This window comes from Erithacus rubecula (genome assembly GCF_903797595.1).
Source record: "Erithacus rubecula genome assembly, chromosome: 3".
NCBI classification, from domain to species: Eukaryota; Metazoa; Chordata; class Aves; order Passeriformes; family Muscicapidae; genus Erithacus; species Erithacus rubecula.
Window position 1 is genome coordinate 142,421,886 of NC_136689.1, and position 17,825 is coordinate 142,439,710.

At 40.6% G+C, this 17,825-nt stretch overlaps 1 protein-coding gene across 6 annotated transcripts in view; it reads left to right on the forward strand.

The window, feature by feature from the left end:
- The window catches only part of FAM135B (family with sequence similarity 135 member B), a 183,443-nt gene that overhangs the window by 70,249 nt on the left and 95,369 nt on the right, over positions 1–17,825 (forward strand). For all 6 annotated transcript variants that reach the window (XR_013773751.1, XM_079301872.1, XM_079301874.1 and 3 more), the window contains one exon: positions 16,452–16,531. Coding sequence is in view for 5 of the 6 variants with exons in the window: in XM_079301872.1 (XP_079157998.1) it covers positions 16,452–16,531 (80 nt within the window). In the remaining variant the exon portion in view is untranslated. The remainder of the gene's footprint in view (positions 1–16,451; positions 16,532–17,825) is intronic.

Consider the following 17,825-nt stretch of genomic DNA (forward strand, 5'->3'; position numbering starts at 1 on the left):
CTGCCTGATCTCCAGGAGATGTGGTTCAGCTCCATTTCCCTGTCCTGGATCTGAAGCAATCCTGTCCCTTGGCAATACTGTTCATACACTTCATTGCCCTTTTGTAAGGTGGATTTTAATGCAACTGTTCCAAGCTGAAATACAGACTGTGACTGCTGCTATTTGTTGGAATGAGTAGTGAGTTTGGGAAATTACTTGAGGTGGGCTTGAACGACTTCCTAGTTCATCAACTATTATCTACAAACATGGGAGTATTAATAATATCTTAGAAGATTGTTCTTTTAGGACACAATTACAAGTGCTCAGATGCTGTGATAGTAGAAAATATAACTATGTATGGGAAAGATTTGTTCTGACTTTCATTTATCAGATATCTTTGTATTCAGCTTAAAATATCCCAAAGTCTAATTTTCAGAATGGAAAACTGCACAAAATCTCTTGATCAGACCCTTTTAAGATGGCTTATGCTGTCAACTCAAAATAATTGCACTTTTGTTTTTTTGGACATGTAATCCTTTAGAGTTTCCTTGCTATATTAGCTGTTTTTGGAACTGTTTAATTCTATGGATGCAATTAAGCTATATGGTGTATATGCTGCAGACAGGGTGCACTCAAGATACAATGAAAAAAACAGTTGTCTTTTGTCCTTGCATTAATGGAGTTCAGTATATTGTGTGTCTGGATGGGAAGATCTCTTTTAGCACTTTAATCACTTAATGTGCTTGCTGCAGCAAAAGTACATTAACAAACACAAATCAATTTCTCCCATCAATCCACGTCCACTTTGTTATGGTGGAACATTAATTCATTTGTGGGGATAACATCTGCCAATAAAAGGTATTACAAATAAAATGTAGCTGAAAAATGAACTGCTGTCCAGTAATCTCTTGTTCCTGTTCGGCTGTGCATGATAAATCTTTATAAGGATGTCTTGCAACAAATGAGTATTCAGTTTATAATGTGACTTTTTGGGGTGGTGTCTGCAACCAAAACTCACCACAAATACCGATAAAGTTGTGGATTCAAAATTTATTTTATAATTTTTTTGTTGACCCATTAAATCTCTTTGGTTTAGATACTTGCAGGACTCACATGTCCTCACAAGATAAATTTTGTGAAACAGTGGAAAGAGTTAAGTTAATGCAATAGACCCACTAGAGCTTGAAGAAAGGCTGGATGTGAACATTCTCAGATAGGAGCAGCTCTGGGTAGCTCAATCACTTAAAACTTTATAAAGAAAGAATGTTAATCATAGAATAGTTTGGGTTTGGGATCTCCAAGCTCTTTTTTTTCCAACTGCCCTGCCATGGACAGGGACACCTTCCACTGTCCCAGGTTGCTCCAAGCCCCATCCAGCCTGGCTTGAACACTGCCAGGGATGTGGCAGCCACAGTTTCTCTGGGCACCCTGTGCCAGGGGCCTCCCCACCCACTGAGTAAAGAATTTCTTGTAATATCTAAGCTAAACCTCTCCTCTTTAGTTTAAAATCCCATATGTTGTCTCTATCTGCTGGAGTAGAAAATTCCTCACTCTCTTATAAACCCCTTTTAGGTACTGAAAGGCTTCAATGGGGTGTCCTGGAGCCCTTTCTTCTCAGGGCTGAACTATTTCTATCCTATCATCTTTCCAGTAAACAGATTAACATTTCACCCTGTTCTCAGGTCCTATGCTTCCCTCCTTGGAAGTAATGCTGGATTACTCTTGACCTGCTGCTTTACTTCAGGACTCTGCAGAACTTAGTTAATGGTCAAGCCTCTTAGGATGGTCCAATCCCAAGATTAGCCTGGTGTCAGATAATGTCCTTTATTTTACAAGATTCTCTGCTAGCCAAATTAACAAGGTACAAAATCCACTGAGCTCAGGCACTGAAAGTCCTGCAAAAATTAAGAGTAGTGGAGAAACTCTAAAAGGGAGCCAATGAGACTTTAATTCTGTAAGGAAAATGCAAATCCATGAATGACCTGGATGGCCAGACTGACTGAACCCTTGACTTCAAGCTGGTGGTGAGTGAACATGTCAGGAGGGACCTGGACAGAAACAGCAGGCAACAGCAACTGTGTGAAGTTTGTCAAACACAAATGCAGGGTCCTAGCCCTGGGGTGACACAACAAAGACCTGACCTCTGAGGAATGATGGAAGGAGATCTCTCCTGATTGAAGATTTCATCTCTCTGGAGAGGGAAAGGCTCAGGGGAAATCTCATCACAATATTGCAAAGAGGACACACTGTCTCTTCATGAAGAACCACATGGAGAAGGCAAAGGGCAATTTACACCAGAAAAGGTTTCATCCCTTATAAGAAAGAAAAATTTTGCAGTGAGAATAATAATTCACTGGAACAACCTCAGGGGTTGGGTCATTGTAAGAGTCCCCATCTCTGGTTTTCCAGTGTGACTGGTCTGGCTGCTTGATGATGCCCTCCTGGCTTCCATTCCCATGAAAGGCTAAACTGGATAATCTTTTGAGGTCATTTCCATTCCAGGCCATTTATGATTCTGTGACTCTGTGAAGAGTATTTTTCTGTGGAACCTGGTGGAAGATAAGTGTGGGTTTCACTTCTAGCTGATTTGGAAAGAAGCCCCCCTCATACCAAGAGCAGATTTGCAAGTAACTTGGAGGCTTTACTGCTGCAAAGATAAGTGGCTGCAAACTCTTGGTGTTTCCAGAATTTGGTGGCAGCTCAGGTGGACACATCACCATTTGTCTCTACTGCTGTGTTGTTCACTATTGCTCTGATTCTATTATTTTCATCTGTGAATAATTTCTTCTGGGAGAAAATTTTTGAAACACAAGGTTTTGTGAATTCTTACATTATTAATATTAATATTTTCAGGATTATCTCAAAGATGAGATCAGAGCATGAGCAGAGGGGACAGATTCATGATACAATTTGGAATGAAAACTCTTTTCACCTTTCTGTATAGATTTTCTATAAAGGACTGAGGACTCATATTGACAAAAAACATAGTGAAGAGGTTTCAGTGTAGTTGTTAGTGCTGAATCTATTCAGCAGAAAGTGGGATTTTCATCTCTAGAGCTGTCAGGCTGGTGCCAGCACTGAGTGTGCTTTCAGAAGAGAGTATTCATCCTTCTTGGTAGAGGGGGAAGTGTCCCTTCAATGCTGCCAGCATTTCAATGAGAAACATAGGTGAATTTTGGTAAGTTCCCACATCTAGCAACGAGTTTTGTTTCTGTGGAGTGAGTGGGTAGACATAGAGATCACCATTTCCTGAGAAAGGTTAGGAGAGAGAATATAATGCAGACATTGTATCATGAATCTGTCTCTTGAAAGTGTTGGACAAGGAAGGCTGAAGGGTCACTGTGCAGGACCTGGGGACAGCAGGACACAGGACACAGTCCCCGGGGCAAGGAGCTGGAGGAGCTGGGAATGAAGGAGGAAGGTTGAGATTGGGAAGAAGACAGGGAGGGGAGTCAGGAATCAAAGAATGTGGCTGGCTGAGCCTCAAAACAAGGGAGTTGATGCAGTGGTTTATTTTTGTTTATCATCACCCTACTCTGCTTTTAAATGTAAATAAACAATTTTCCCCAAACCATGTCTGTTTTCCCTGTGATGGTAAGTGCTTTCTCTATCTTCATCTTGAGCCAAGAATATTTTTGTTTTCCTTTCTCCCACTGTTCTTTTCAGGCAGGGGACTGAGGGAGCTGACCAAGGTCAACCCACAGCACTCAGGATTCTCTCCAGGTGTGCATTCTCTGACCAAAGCTGAGTGATGATGGAAGTCCTGTGCTTTTCCTGCATCCCTGTCACTTTAGATGTAATATCTCCTAATTTTACTGATCAAATTATCCCATATTGTTCTATTTGTTCTAATAAGGGCTGCAATCTCTATTTTGTCACTAGTGCTTCCTGTTCTGCCTCCAATGATTCCTTTAGCACTTAATCAGAGTTGCTTTCTGCAGGTAGCCATGTCTTGTATCATCCAATTTGAACTGTCAAGCAGACATCTGAATCTGGTTATTGTACTGTTGCTGTTGTAATATTTCTTCATTCCCTTTTAATTCTCTTACCACTTTCTTAATTCTTTGTAGTTGCTGTTCCAACCAGCTTACAGTCTCTAAAACCTCATTACTTCTGTTCTCCAGTTCTTGCATCTGTGCTACCAATTTTCCTATTTCTTTGTCAGAGGCTGTAAATTCTTGATGGTTTTGTTCCTTTCCTAATAAAAAAATATGGCATTTATGAATCCTTTATTTTATTTCTGCTTGCAAATATTCTACCTTGTATTCTGTAAGCATTCCAGAAGTCTTTGATGTTGCTCCTAAGTTTTAGCTGTTCTTCCAATTTCTTAATTTCTTGCACCCCATTAAATTTTCCTTTTATCAGCTGGTTTGTCCATCAATTGCTACTGTCTTTCAAGTTGTTTTTCAAGGACTATAATTTGCTTTCTTAGATATACAGGCTCCAGTAATTACTTACCTAAGTCCTGGATTCTATGCAGTGTTCTCCAGGTTCCACATCCTATTTTATCATTTGAGAGGACAAGCCCAAATGGTCCTTTCCTGCCTGACACTGAAGCTCTAATTTACCCTTTTCTAAAAATTCTACTTCCAGTCCTAGAAAGTAATGTTACAATAGGAGCAGAGGTGTTACAGTTTTGTGGCACATCACTTTCTTTTCTTATGGAGTTGTACAGGCTGTGTGAAACATCAAAAAAATGATGTTTAGTAGAAATGTGTCTACACATTTTGCTCCACATTCCATTCTGACACTGAAAAGTGTCCACATTTCCTAGCTATTCTTTGAGTGCTTTTTTTTCTGGTTCTGTACTGAGGTCTTTAATCCTTCAGAATAGGAAATGCTGCTTGTTTGTTTGTTTTTCAGTTTCTTTATTTGTTACATGTATGACACACACATCAATCTCTGTTTACATCTCACAGGGGTTACCCTCATAAATAAATCTGTCTGTCTGAATTAAGAACCTTATTTTGAGAAGAAATGGACCATTGCAATCCCCTTCTCTTTAACAGGAGAACATTGAGTTGTAATGAATTCTAGGAATCAGGTTCCAAAAGAGAACAGGATCAAATTCCTCTCTGAAACCCACGAGATATCTTAGGAAATGGTTGTTGGTGTTCAAGGGGTGTATGGATGATGCTCTCAGTCATGTGGATTAGTTTTAGTTAATCCTATGAGTGACTTGGACTCAATGATTTCTTGGATCCAGTGATGAGTCTCTTCCCACTTGAGCTATTTTATGATTCTGTGAGTTGAATGAAAAAACATACTCCTCTCAAAATACCCCAGAACAAATAAAGCTGCACTTCAACAGAAACCACTGAAGTGTCTTGGTATTCTGAAAAATAGATTCTGTTTTCTGACCTTAAGAATTGAGCTGGACTCAGATAGAAATGCTGAATTTTGTATTTCTCTTTGCTGTGGTGCTGATCAGCCACCCCTGGGCTCAGTTTCACACAGCTCTGATTCCCCTGGGAATGAGCTGTGTGCTGCTGCCAGATGCTCCCACCTTGCACCTTGCAGAGCATGGGGCAGGTGTTGGGTCAGTGCTGTGAAGGAGGGTCTGTAACCCCAAATTGCTCTGGGACAGAGGTGGCAGTGACTGTGAATTCCCCTTGGGCTCCAGCAAATGACAGGCCTTAGTGGAGGCACCTTCCAGCTTCAGTAAGGTGCTGGAAGCTCCTCTCTGGTTCTGAAGATTGAAACTGAGCCCGGTGAAGGCAGATCAGCAGCAGGGCAATGGCTCTGGGATCATGGACCTGGAGATCACCCTGCAGTGGGAGAGGAACAGGCACTTGAGACAAAACAGGTCTGAGGCCACACAGCCTGACCTGTGTGCACAGCTCTGCTCCACCACAGGAGGTGCTCAGCCTGCAGGAGAGCTCCTGCCATTTGGGACTCAAGTCAGTGACAGCAGAATGTAGGGATCTGCTGGGTGCACTGAGTGAATTGTCCTGGGATTGCGATTCACTGTGTGTCAATCACACTGCATCTCCCCTTTGCTCATTTCCCTAAAGTTCCTTCTTTTGGAATCTAATTCAGGGTCAATGGCTAGAAGATAACTCAGATTTTGTATTCATTTGGGATTGGACAATTACCAGGCTGTGAATAAAGTGAAAATCTCTCCTTGGTCTGCTGGATTAGACATTGTGTCCCCTATTGTTTGCACCTTTGTTTAAAGGTCACTTTGGATTTCAACCTTCTGAGATGTGGGAAAAAAAAGCACCATTTTTAAAGCAACAGCTTCTGAGAAGTCCTTTCATGCCTATCATTTTCATTATTCTCCTGTTTCCAGGAGCTAGATACAAAACAAAATGTAGTGTAAATAACCACATCTCCAAACCTGTTTACCCATCTCACTCTACAAGCATTACTGAAGCACTTTAGAAATCTCATGAGACATGATGCTTGCCTTATTCTACAAAAAAAAAAAAAAAAAAAAAAAACAAAAAAAAAAACCAACAGGAAAGTAATATAAAGGTTTGAATTGATCTCCAGGAATATCCAGCTCAATTTATATCTATTAAATATTTTTTCTAGTTTCTTGATTGCACCCAGAACAGGTGAGGGTTAATTCTCTCTCTCACTCTCTCAAATAATCAGTGTAAGTTTTTCCAGGTGCTTCAGTTAGAAAAGCACAAAATCTCTCATCTTTAGCTCTTCATGTAATATAAGAACAGATTGGAAAAGGTTACTACTTGACTGTGAGACTAAATTAAACTATGTTTTCAAGGTTTCCTATTGCTTTTGAGACAAGAGTATAAGTGCTCATATCCTTTATTGGGGTCCTAATTTTTCTGCCCTTTCCTTTCACTGCCTTTCTTTTCCAACAATAAAACACATTTCTATCATTTTACTCCTTGCTCACTATTCTACTGCCCACTCCTCTTCACCCCTACCTTGCTATGATGAAGGAAAGGGAAGTAAAGGGCAAATTGCTTTAAAAGTATGAATATGGGGCTAAATAGAAGATAGCATTGCTGCCTTGATGAGCAGAAAAGGGCAAGAGCCCCTGAGGTGAGCATAAAAGGAGATAGAAAGAGAGCAGGATGGTGTAATTGTCAGAGAGCTGCAGGGTTTCACGGACTGGAGATTTTATGGCTTGTGGGAATGCAAGTTTCTGCAGAGGAGAGATGACCTGGTGAAACTGCAAGAAGCTGTATAAAAATGGTCAAGGTTTTGTCTCACCTGGATCCAGATGAAATCCTTGCTGAAAAGCATTGAGTGCCAAGTGTAGGCTCTCCTTCAGTGATGCACTGAAATAATTTGTGGACACTAGAGATCTTCTGCCAGAAGTTGGGAATATTTTTTTCCACATTATGCCCAGAGCAGTATGTTCTTGAGAACTTCCAGCCCTGAATCCTGGACTCAGGATATAAGTATCTGTGTTTGATCTGGGGATATGCTGAGCACCTTCTGAAGATGCTGAGAACACTTGTGCACTGTTTGCTTGGGTGAGAAGGAATCACACCAAGCACATCTCAGGCCTGCAGAACTGGACAGCATCTGGTTTTTAAACAGGATTTTGTGTCATAATAAAATAAGAAAAAGTAAAAAGAAGGTTGTCATAATTTACAGTTGAACAATTTCATCCTATCTGCATGATGCAGACTCCTGGTAGGTGAAAAGATTGCTTTCATAGACCCACTCTCTTTTACTGAGACACCAATTCATTACTTACTGCACTGCAAGGAGGGTATGGCTCACCCTATTAATTTTAGACCTACCCTCATCAAAAGTTAAAGAACCTGAGAATAAAACTGGGATGAGAATTGTAGAAACTTGATGTGCTGAATGCTTGTGGAGTCTGGATGGGAGCACTGCAGCTGTGTTTGAGTGACCTGCCCTGGCACAGCAGCTCTGGGCATCACAGAGGGAGATGCCAGACAGATCTGTCACTGTGTCTGCAGGACTGAGGGCTGAGAAAACCTTCCTCTCCCACCTCTAACAGCCTCCAAAGTGACTGTAAGATTCCCTGGAATGTCTGAGTGTTCTTCCTATTTCCAGAAAGGCGAGAAGAAAATGCTAATTGTGGTGGTCACTTCTGTGAGCAGCCACCTCCTGCCTGCTGCTAACTCCTGTGTCCCACACTCTCTGCCTTTTTTTTCTGGGCTATTCTAGAACCTGCCAGAAGCTTGAGGTAGAAATAAGTCAGCAAAGCTTATTGAAATAATATTTAATTGAGAAATGTCTGGATTTTTTAGATGTGTCTGAAATATTTTGTTGTTATATTGTAGAACTTCTTCATGCACGTGGTATTGCACATTGAGCTTGCTGATAGAGCAATGTGGTAATTTTTGTGATATACTCCATAATCTGATTTATCTGTCTGTTTTCAATCTTAGGTGTAAAATTATCACCTTCTCCCATGATCTTCTGCTTGAATAGTCAAAGAACCCACCAAAATACCTATATACAAAATAGGGATGGATTTATACAGTGCACCTGTGTGTGACTCATGCACTTAAAGATCCACCAATTATTGACTGTGAAATATGTAACCTAAAGCATTATCATCACAAACAAGGAAAAATTCTCTATTGTTTTATGAAAACTTGCAGAATTTTTGTGGCCACACCTCTGATTTGTTTCACTGAAGGGAAAGGAGAACTAAGCCATGGTCTGCTTGTCTTCTTTACTTGTCTTTTTCACTGTACCTCCACAATGGGTATTGCTTTCCAGTTTTTGCTTTTTTCAGCAGGAAGCTAACCAGACAGAAAGCTTTATTTTTAAGCTTTGATCCCAAGTTTTTGTATGGAAAATAACAGTGTATTTTGGCAGATTATAGATCACTATTTTTTTTCTGGGAATCAGGCTGGATGGCCACAGATGTTTAATCTGTCCCGAATAAAATTCTGAAATATCTATCAGTAAGTCCTCAGACAGTAATACACTTGCCAATCCTCTGCTGGGGATCATCAGCACAGGAAAGAAAGGTCTCAATGTTGCTAGAGAGAATGTGGTTTTTTACATCTGAAGAGCTTGAGTTCAAAGCCCATGAAGTTAAGCCTTGCAGTGAGATTTCAGCTTTCTTCTATTGCTGTTTTAATGTAGAAATCCATCTTTTTTTCTTGCCTGTAAGGCTTTTTCTCACTGACTCCCAAAAGAGTGTGCTGCAGTACTTGGCTCCCTGGAAGCAGTAATGCAATGGAGAAGATTTGTGAAATCCAGGGGCTCCTGGAGGACAATTCCAACAGTGGTCTGAGGAGCAGCTGGAACTCCAGGCTGACTCAGGCTCAGCACACAGCTCCTTTGTTTGCTGTATGTATTAGCTTAGGGTTGTTGTTTAAATGCAGCCTAATCTGGGATGGAATTTTAAGCCTTGGAGCTGTGGAATTTGAACTTGTCTGGCTCCTGTGACCCTGTTACTGAGCCACAGGTTTTGATTTCCATGCTGCTGGAAAGATCAGGGAGGAGCAGTCTGGTCTGCAAGTGCTGCTGGTGGGAGTGTCCTGGTTTGGTGGTGTGATGCATCAATATTGTCTTAAAAATTGCTTCTCTCAAACCAGCCAACTCTTTACCTGGCTTTTACAGTGTCTTTACGAGCCAATTGCATGGGGGGACAAGCAGGCAGCAGCTTGCACCACTAGATGAGAGCTGAGAGACTCTGGTATTAATCTGAGAGGAGGAAGGAAAGGGAGGATGGAGTCCAAAGCATCAGAAACAGGGCTGGTACCACCCTGCTTTTGTTGGCTTTGATGTAAATTCTCTAAAATTAGGCAGTGCCTGTGCTGTGATTAGATCACTACAGATGATGTGATGAGTTATCTGCAACAAAGACATTTTATTATTCCAACAGCAGGAGAGGAGTTGTGTGCCCCTCAGTGTGAGGGACTGAGTGTCAGCAGCTCTGCCCCAGGCAGGACAGGGGTGTCACCAGCACATCTGCCAGTGCAGCCAGGATCCCAGGGAGACTCCAAACCAGAGTGGGGGGTCAGCAGGGCTTAATCTGTGTCCAGCCACGGGAAAACAAAGAAGCCACTCCAATTGTTTAATTTTAAAGATTAAAAATTCATAAATAGCCAGTGAAGGTGGGGATGGCAAATTCATTGCTACTGGGGTGAACCCATGCAATTTATATTGCAAGAGAGAAGGGACTTGGAGTTGTATGCACTGCCTGCATAAATAACATTGTCCTGCAAATAAAAAGGATCCATGGCTTATAAATCATCTGGAAATTTACTGAGCTCCTCCTAAAAACAAACTGGCTTTTTCATTCCCTTCTGGTAGGAGCTCTTTTGATTCTTTTTTTTTTTTTTTTTTTTTTTTTACACAGTCTCGCTCCTTTGCCAGCTGCAGTTTTTATGTCTAAACTGGATTTATTCATGGGCAGTTTATATGAGTTTGTTCTTGTGCCAATGTTGTACTTTCTTGTACCTCAGTCTATTTTCTTCCTGATTATTTTCCTCCCAATATATTTATAGATAGAGAGGGGATCTGATTGCTCTGTTTTGCTGAGTTAAGTGTACCAAGTTCCTTTAGTTCTTGAAATCAGCTTGCTGTTTCCTAATCTTCCCTTCACAATTCCTGTACCACATTAGCTGGCAATTTTCCGTGTTCTCTCTACTTCACTGAATAAAGTTTTTCTGCACTGTTCTTCCCTTTAAAGAGGGAGGAAAAAAACAATCATAAACCAGATGTTTACTCAAAAAGAGATACTGCCTAGCCTAACTCTAATGAGCCAGACTCAGCCTAATTGCAGCAAAACAGGAATTGTACTGCACTTTCTCATTTATTCCCTAATTATTCTTTTCCTTAAAATTTACTGTAAAGCCTTATGTATTTCTGGGGCCACATTTAGGGAGCCAAGAGATGTCCATTCTACTCCCTTTGCAAAATGACTGTTCAGCTTCTGCTCCTCACCAGCCCTTCTGTAACTTTATGGATTTCTTGGATTTGTTGTAAGTCTGTATTACCAAGTGTCCAATTCACATGCTACTTCTACCAAGGTTCTCTGAGAAAAAGAGCTTGTTATTTTTGGAGGCAATATCTCATTTATCATTACTGTCAGTACCATATCAGTATCAGGCAGTGCTTTCCTACACACTTGTGGTGGGGGACCTCCTTTAATTATTTTGGTGGCCTTTGCAATGTCTGCCTCAGTCTGATTCTCCAGTTTTAAGTATTGATTTTGGTCTCCACATCGTGTTCTGTTCTTTGTAGTTTTTATGTTCACGCTTCACATAATTTTGGAGAGGGTCACTCAGCTGGGAAGAGATAAAGCTGTCTGTAGGATTTCTCCCCAATCCTGAAACTCAGAACTACTACTTACACAAAGAGGAAGAAGCCATGTGCCTGCAATTGCCCCCACCCAGGCAGCATCCCACCCTCAAGGCTCTGCTACTGCAGGGTCCACACAGCAAATGTTCCTCTCAGGTGGGAGCAGATTATGCAGACTCCAGGAGAGCTCAGCAGATAAAACTGATCCCTCTCTATCTTGAGGGGATTGGAAGTGCCTGGTGGGGATGATCAGACTGTGAGGCTACTCCTTGATGAGAGCATTTAGAGCCAGCTGGAGATGGTTCACTCTGTTTTGAGGAAAACCAGGCACACTGCATGGTCAGGTGCACCTGTTTCCTCTCAGCATGATTTATGCCATTTATAACTCAGACTGCCTGACTGGAACAGATGAGTGGTGTTAGCACCCCAAAAACCATTTTCTTTCTGCCATCCTCTTAGAATCATAGAATGGTTTGGGTTGGAAGGGACTATCAAGTTCATCTCCCTTGTCAGGACAGGGTCACCTTCCACTATACCAGGTTGCTCAGGGCTCCATCCACCCTGGCCTTGAACATTTCAAGGGATGGGGCATCCACAGCTTCTCTGGGCAACCTCTGCAGGGCCTCACCAGCCTCTGAGTAAGGAATTTCTTCCTAATATCTGACTGAAATATATTGAAGTTTGAAGCCATTCCTCCTTGTCCTGTCCCTTAGCAGAGACTGAGGACAGTGTTCAGTCACCCAACAGTGTGGGGTTTTGTGGAGGCACTGAAAAAATGTTTTATTTATGCTCAAAACAACATGGCTTCATTTTGTATGTTGGTCTCAGTATCACTCAGGTTGGTACAACAAAGATGTGTGGGACAGTGGGATGGGGAAATGGAGATGTATCTGTGTGGCTGCTGAAGAAATTGTGTAGGACTCTGAATCTTGCAGTATATTTTATAACATATTTGGTTTCCTGTATTTTGATCAGAAAACCACTCCTCACAATGCACAAGCTATTATGAGTAACATCCAGCTTTACAGTGTGGGAACAAGAACCTTCATATTTTTGGTTTTGCACAGTTATAAAGTCACTGTTTGGCAATTCCTCCCTGCTTACAAAGGCTTAGAGGAAGCTGTGAGGAGGAATGGATAATGCTTGCCTGTCTGATGATTTAAAGATTGATATGTAGCTTAAAAATAGGGAAAAAAAATCCCAACAACCAGCAACAGGTAATGGGTTTTGTTCAGTTTCCTGTATGGAGGTTTCTTATTTTAACTGGACAATAAGCATTCTTGTGAAACTCAAATGAGGATGTCCTTTTTTTTCTGTTTTTTTCTGACCACCCAATGGGGAAGCTGTTGTTTGCTTATATACTGCTTGTGATATTTATCTTCTTTATTTATCTCCTCTGTTGCTGTTGTTAATTTTTTTGCCTGAAACTGTCGCTGAAAATATTTTCAGGAAAAATATTAATTTTTAAATGAATAAACTGATAAATTGTGAGCACCAGTATTTCCCTGTAATTTTAATTTCAATCTACCAGTTTGAGCCTTTAACATTTTCACTGCCCTGTGTGTTCTTTACTGTGAATATCCCTGAGGTGTTGGGGGGATCCGAGTTCCTCTACATCTCTGTCCTCTGCTATTAATCCAACTGAGCACCTTGAGGTACAAGTCTTTGCAACAGCAGGACATCTAGAATCCTCTTGTGTCTTCTGACTAGAAGAATATTCTATGAAGTCTTTCTTTAGGAAGAATGTATCTAATTCCATGATGATTTATGCCAGAATTCCTTTATGCCAGTGTGTTATGAAGGCCAGATGTTTTGGCATTAGGTACCAAACGATCTGCAATAAGTCATTTATTAATAACTGTTGATTGCTACTCTTTTTATTAAGAACTAAAACATGCTTGGTCACCTAAAAAATGTGAGTTACATTTTTGGCTGCAATCCATAATAGTGCAGAATTTCCTAGTCTCTGGATTTTCTTTGTATCTGGACTTTCAGTCTCAGAGTTGGACTTTAGTCTGAGAGCTCCTTAGGTTTCTATGACTTTACAATGCATTTTTTACTTTGATCAGTTCAGCTTGGTGGGTACAGAGGAAGGCAGGTACTTGTGACCCCTACAACATCTCTGCCATCCAAATGAATTTACCAAAATTTAGGGGATGAATAATGAAAGGTTTAAATAGGATGAAGACCTATTTCTTTTATATTCTTGCACCTAGTCCATTTGGCAAAGGACATAATGAATATTGGAACTAACCTTGTTATGAAGTCACCAGTGCTGAGGTACCTTCATGTGTTTTTGATATCCAAGGCAGTATTGCCTGGGCAATGAGGAAATAAAATCTGCCCAGCATCCTCCAGGAGCTGGATGTCTCAGCCTGCTGAGAGTTGTGACTGCATGACCATCATAGCCCAGAAAGGTTTTGGTGCCCCACCCCTGGAAGTGTTCAGGGACAGGCTGGATGGAGCTCTGAGGAACCTGGTCTAGTGGAAGGTGTCCCTGCCCATGTCAGGGGGTGGAATGAGATGGGCTTTAAGGTCCCTTCCAAAACCATTCCATTATTCCATTATAGGAGAGTGTCATCCTAGGCACCTCTGTATAATCTCCCCAGCTTTAGGTGGCTTAATCAGAAGAGCCAGCCAAGCCATTAGAGATCAGTTTCCTACTGGAAATATTTAAGGGTGTGTGGGATGTTTCTGAGCATGAGACACAATGAGGGAAGGCTGACATTGGCATAGTGTGGCAGGAGGTCCCCAGTTAGATATTCCCTGAAGGAACTACAGCCTGTGGAAGCATCTGCACTGGAGCAGGGAATGTGTGAAGAGGAGTGAACAGATGAGAGGTGCTTTTATGGACTGATGCTAACTCCCATCCCCATCCCCCTGAGCTGCTTGAGAGGAGTTTAAAAGACTGAAGCCAAGCCTGGGAGAAGGTAGTGGGCTGGAGAGAGATTTTATTTTAATGTCTGGGTTTGTTTCTTACTACCCAATTGTGAATGAATTAAATTAATTTCCCTGAAGTTGAATCAATTTTGCCAGTGGCAGTAACTGGGAAGTGATCTCCCTGTCTTTATCCCATCCTATTTTTCAGCTTATTTTCTCCTGCTGTTCTGTTGATGAGGGGGAGGGAGAGTGCATGTGGTTGGGAATTCAGCTGTTAGCCAAGGATAACCCACCACAATTCTGAGCAACAAAAATCTAAAAAGAAGTGGTCAGACAGTTATAGAATATTATTCTTTGGAGCTGATCTAGTGGAATGGGCACATGGTAAATCTTAAATATCTGCACATGGAGGATTGTCCTATTACAGTAAGGTGTAACACTACTTTAATACCCTGTTACTGGTATTTGGAAGTTATTAGAATTTATGAGTAGTCAACACAGAGTATTTTTGTCAGTAAAAAAATTGTATTGCATAAAACTATAATGAAAATTCAAATGGTTTTAAGGCATGATTCTTGTACTAGCTTTAGAAAAAAACAGGATCGATACCATCAATTAAAAACTCCTGCATAGTGCAAGAACAGCATAATGGAAAAAAAGATCAGGTAGCTTAGATTTAGTTGATGCTATGTTTAACTAGATGCTGTGTGTATTTAGAATATGAGTTGCTTTTATTTTCTTTTCTTAAAACTAACTTTCATGCCCAAGCTCTTGACTGGAATGGATACCTAGAAATGTTTAAGGTTGTGCTGGAATTATATCCCAGTTGGGAAGAAGCTGCCAGCTGAAGCAGGTAGAGTAACATGGGCTTTCAGCTGTGAAAGATAAGGAACAATTGCCTCTGGACTGATGCTTTTTTGGTTTTGTATTGTTTTGTTTTGTTTTTTTCTCCATCAAACTCTTCAGTTTTTAACCTCAGAAAGACAGATCTAGTTTGTTCACTATTACACATTTAGCAAAGATTTTATTGGTAAGTGTAGCATGTGTGAGATTTTTCATACAGGAGTTCACAGACAACTTGGTGTTTTCATGAAGTTACAGAATGGTTCAGGCTGGAAAAGGCTTTTGCATTTAGAGACTGGGCCAAAACTATCTGCAAACCCTAGTGGGTTAAAGGAATTTATAAACATAGAGACCAAAGGAGAGAAAATCCAGAGAAAGGGAGACTGGCACCAACATGGTGCTACAGTGGGTTAGTGGAAGGTCTGCAAAGAGGTGGAAGGATCCTGAGCTACAATATCCTGGGTTGGTGCTCTGCTGAACACTGCCTCATCCATGGAAGTTGTGATGAAGGAAGACTAGGATGAGCTTTTCCCTCTGTTTAGACTGAGCTCATGTTTTGGGGAGTGGAACAGGCTCCCCAGGGAAGTGGTCCCAGCACCAAACCTGCCAGAGCTCGAGAAGCATTTGGACAATTCTCTCAGACACATGGAGGGATTTTGGGGTGTGCTGTGCAGGGATAGAAGTTTGCCTTGATGATCCCTGTGAATCTCTTCCAATTCAGGATATTCTATGTGTAACTTCAACCAGTGAAATTGCTGATGTTTTCTTTTTCTGACATCCTTCGCCTAATGCAGGAATCCCCTGTGGGGTAGAAAACAACCAGAATAACTGGTATAGATATGATTATGAATCATAGAATCATGGAATCATGGAATGGCAGGGAGCACAGTGGCCATCTGATCCAACCTCCCTGCTCATGCAAGGTCACCCCAGAGCACATGACATGTGATTGTGTCCAGACAGTTCTGGAATATCTCCAGTAAGGGAGACTCCACCTTCTCTGGCCAAATGATTCATGCTAACATTTTCTTGGTAAGCTAGACTCAACATGGAACAGCAGAGTGATAACTATTATGCATAATTTTAATGTTCCTAGATATGGATTAGCACTTTTGTTGTCTTTCCACTGAAGTTTTTTGGTTTTTATTTTTGTTGTTGTTGTTTTGTTTTTTTTTTTTTTTTTTTTGCTGTTTTATATAAAATTTTTATCACTCCTTCTCTGATCTCAGGGCCTTTTATCATACATGTTTCTCCATGTCTCCTTTTCCTACAGCAGGCCAAATACTTTTCACAATCTTTCTTGGTTATTCACACATCAGACTGCTGTGTCCACTCTGCCTGGTGTAAAATAGAAAGGGACAGATTAAACCCACTTTAACTAAAGCTAAAAAGCAGAAGACAAGATCCTGAGCTATGCTGTTCTCTTGAACACTTTTGAGTGCAGATGCCCAGGATGTGCTCTCACAGAATTTTAGGTTGGACCAAGAGGTCCCTTCTCTAGCAGTGTGTAATTTTTCATCCTTTCTCTGCAGGTATTACCAGGTAAGAGCTGGACTGAAGATCCCATCCAGGATTCCCCATAGGCTGTTTGCTACCATTGCAGGACAGACAGGTAAGCAGGTCCCAGAGGAACCTGGCATGATGCAGGTGGGGTGGCATGGAGAAGGAGACCCTGTGTGGGAACAGGTGAGCCTGGGTGGGATCCAGACCTGGTTTTCCTTAATGATCCATAGTTCTTCATCTCTATTTGGGTAAGGGATTGTGTCTGGTGTGGGACATTTGTCAGAAAAGCAGAGGAAATTCTCACCATGTGATCTGAAAGCTTGTCTCTTATATGTGGCTCCTTGCTGACAATTTTCCAGTTTAATATTACTTGATGTATTTTAGGTTGTCTTTTTTATTTATTTATTTTTTAAATTAATTTAAAAAAAAAAGTTCAATTTGGAAATCTAGTTCAATTAAAATGCAAAATTATTAGACAAGTTTCATAAATCACAAATAGTTATACCAAAGAGAAAACCACCTAAAAAAATTTCCAAACTTAAAAGCTGAATAAAGAAATTTCCTTGGAAAATCAATGAATATATAAATAATTCAGTCTAGGTTTGGATAAACATCTTGTTGTTAAAAATCCTCAAGGAAGAAACAATATTATTTTACAACATAGTCCAGTGTAATTTTTCCTTGGCATATCCAGAATCCCCTGAAGTTCCTTTGATCTCTGGAAATATCCTCAAATTATAGCAGTTTCTGGCATGAATAGTCTTATAGTGATGAAATAACCATCAGTGAAGACAGCTAAAATTTTGCCTTCCTGGGGCAAAAAAAAACATTCAATAACAAACAATAAAAAAGCCAAACTACTCCTGTTCAGAATAAACTATATTTTATATTTCCTTTTTTTTTTTTTTTTTTTTCTTTTTAATAGTATGTTTTTCTCCCTCTTATAAATACTGAAGACTATTTCACCCCTTGTAGAAGTGCAGTTACAGGATTAGCAGTTGACTTTCATGGTGCTAATGCAATCCAGACTGGGCTCTAATAGCTTTATAGGGCTCACATCAAGACAAGGGATATTTAAGCCATTAAGGCTTTAAACAGTTTCTCCTTGGCTATCTTTGCAAGTACTTCCTAATTGATTTCATAGATCTGCAAGAGAGCATTATTTAATGGGACTGAACTTAAAGGTACACAGGCCATAATGTGGGTGTTTTTCATGCCACTGATCTCTCTCAGCATTTGGATACCTGGGGTAGGGTTAATTAAATTGCTGTGCATGTTTCAATAAGACACTCCTATTAAAATAGCATTGCAACAAAACAAGAGTGATATAAGATAGTGAATAACTCCTACCTAACCAGCAAGAATGACTATAAAATAAGTGGAATTCATGAGTTTGGCTTAAA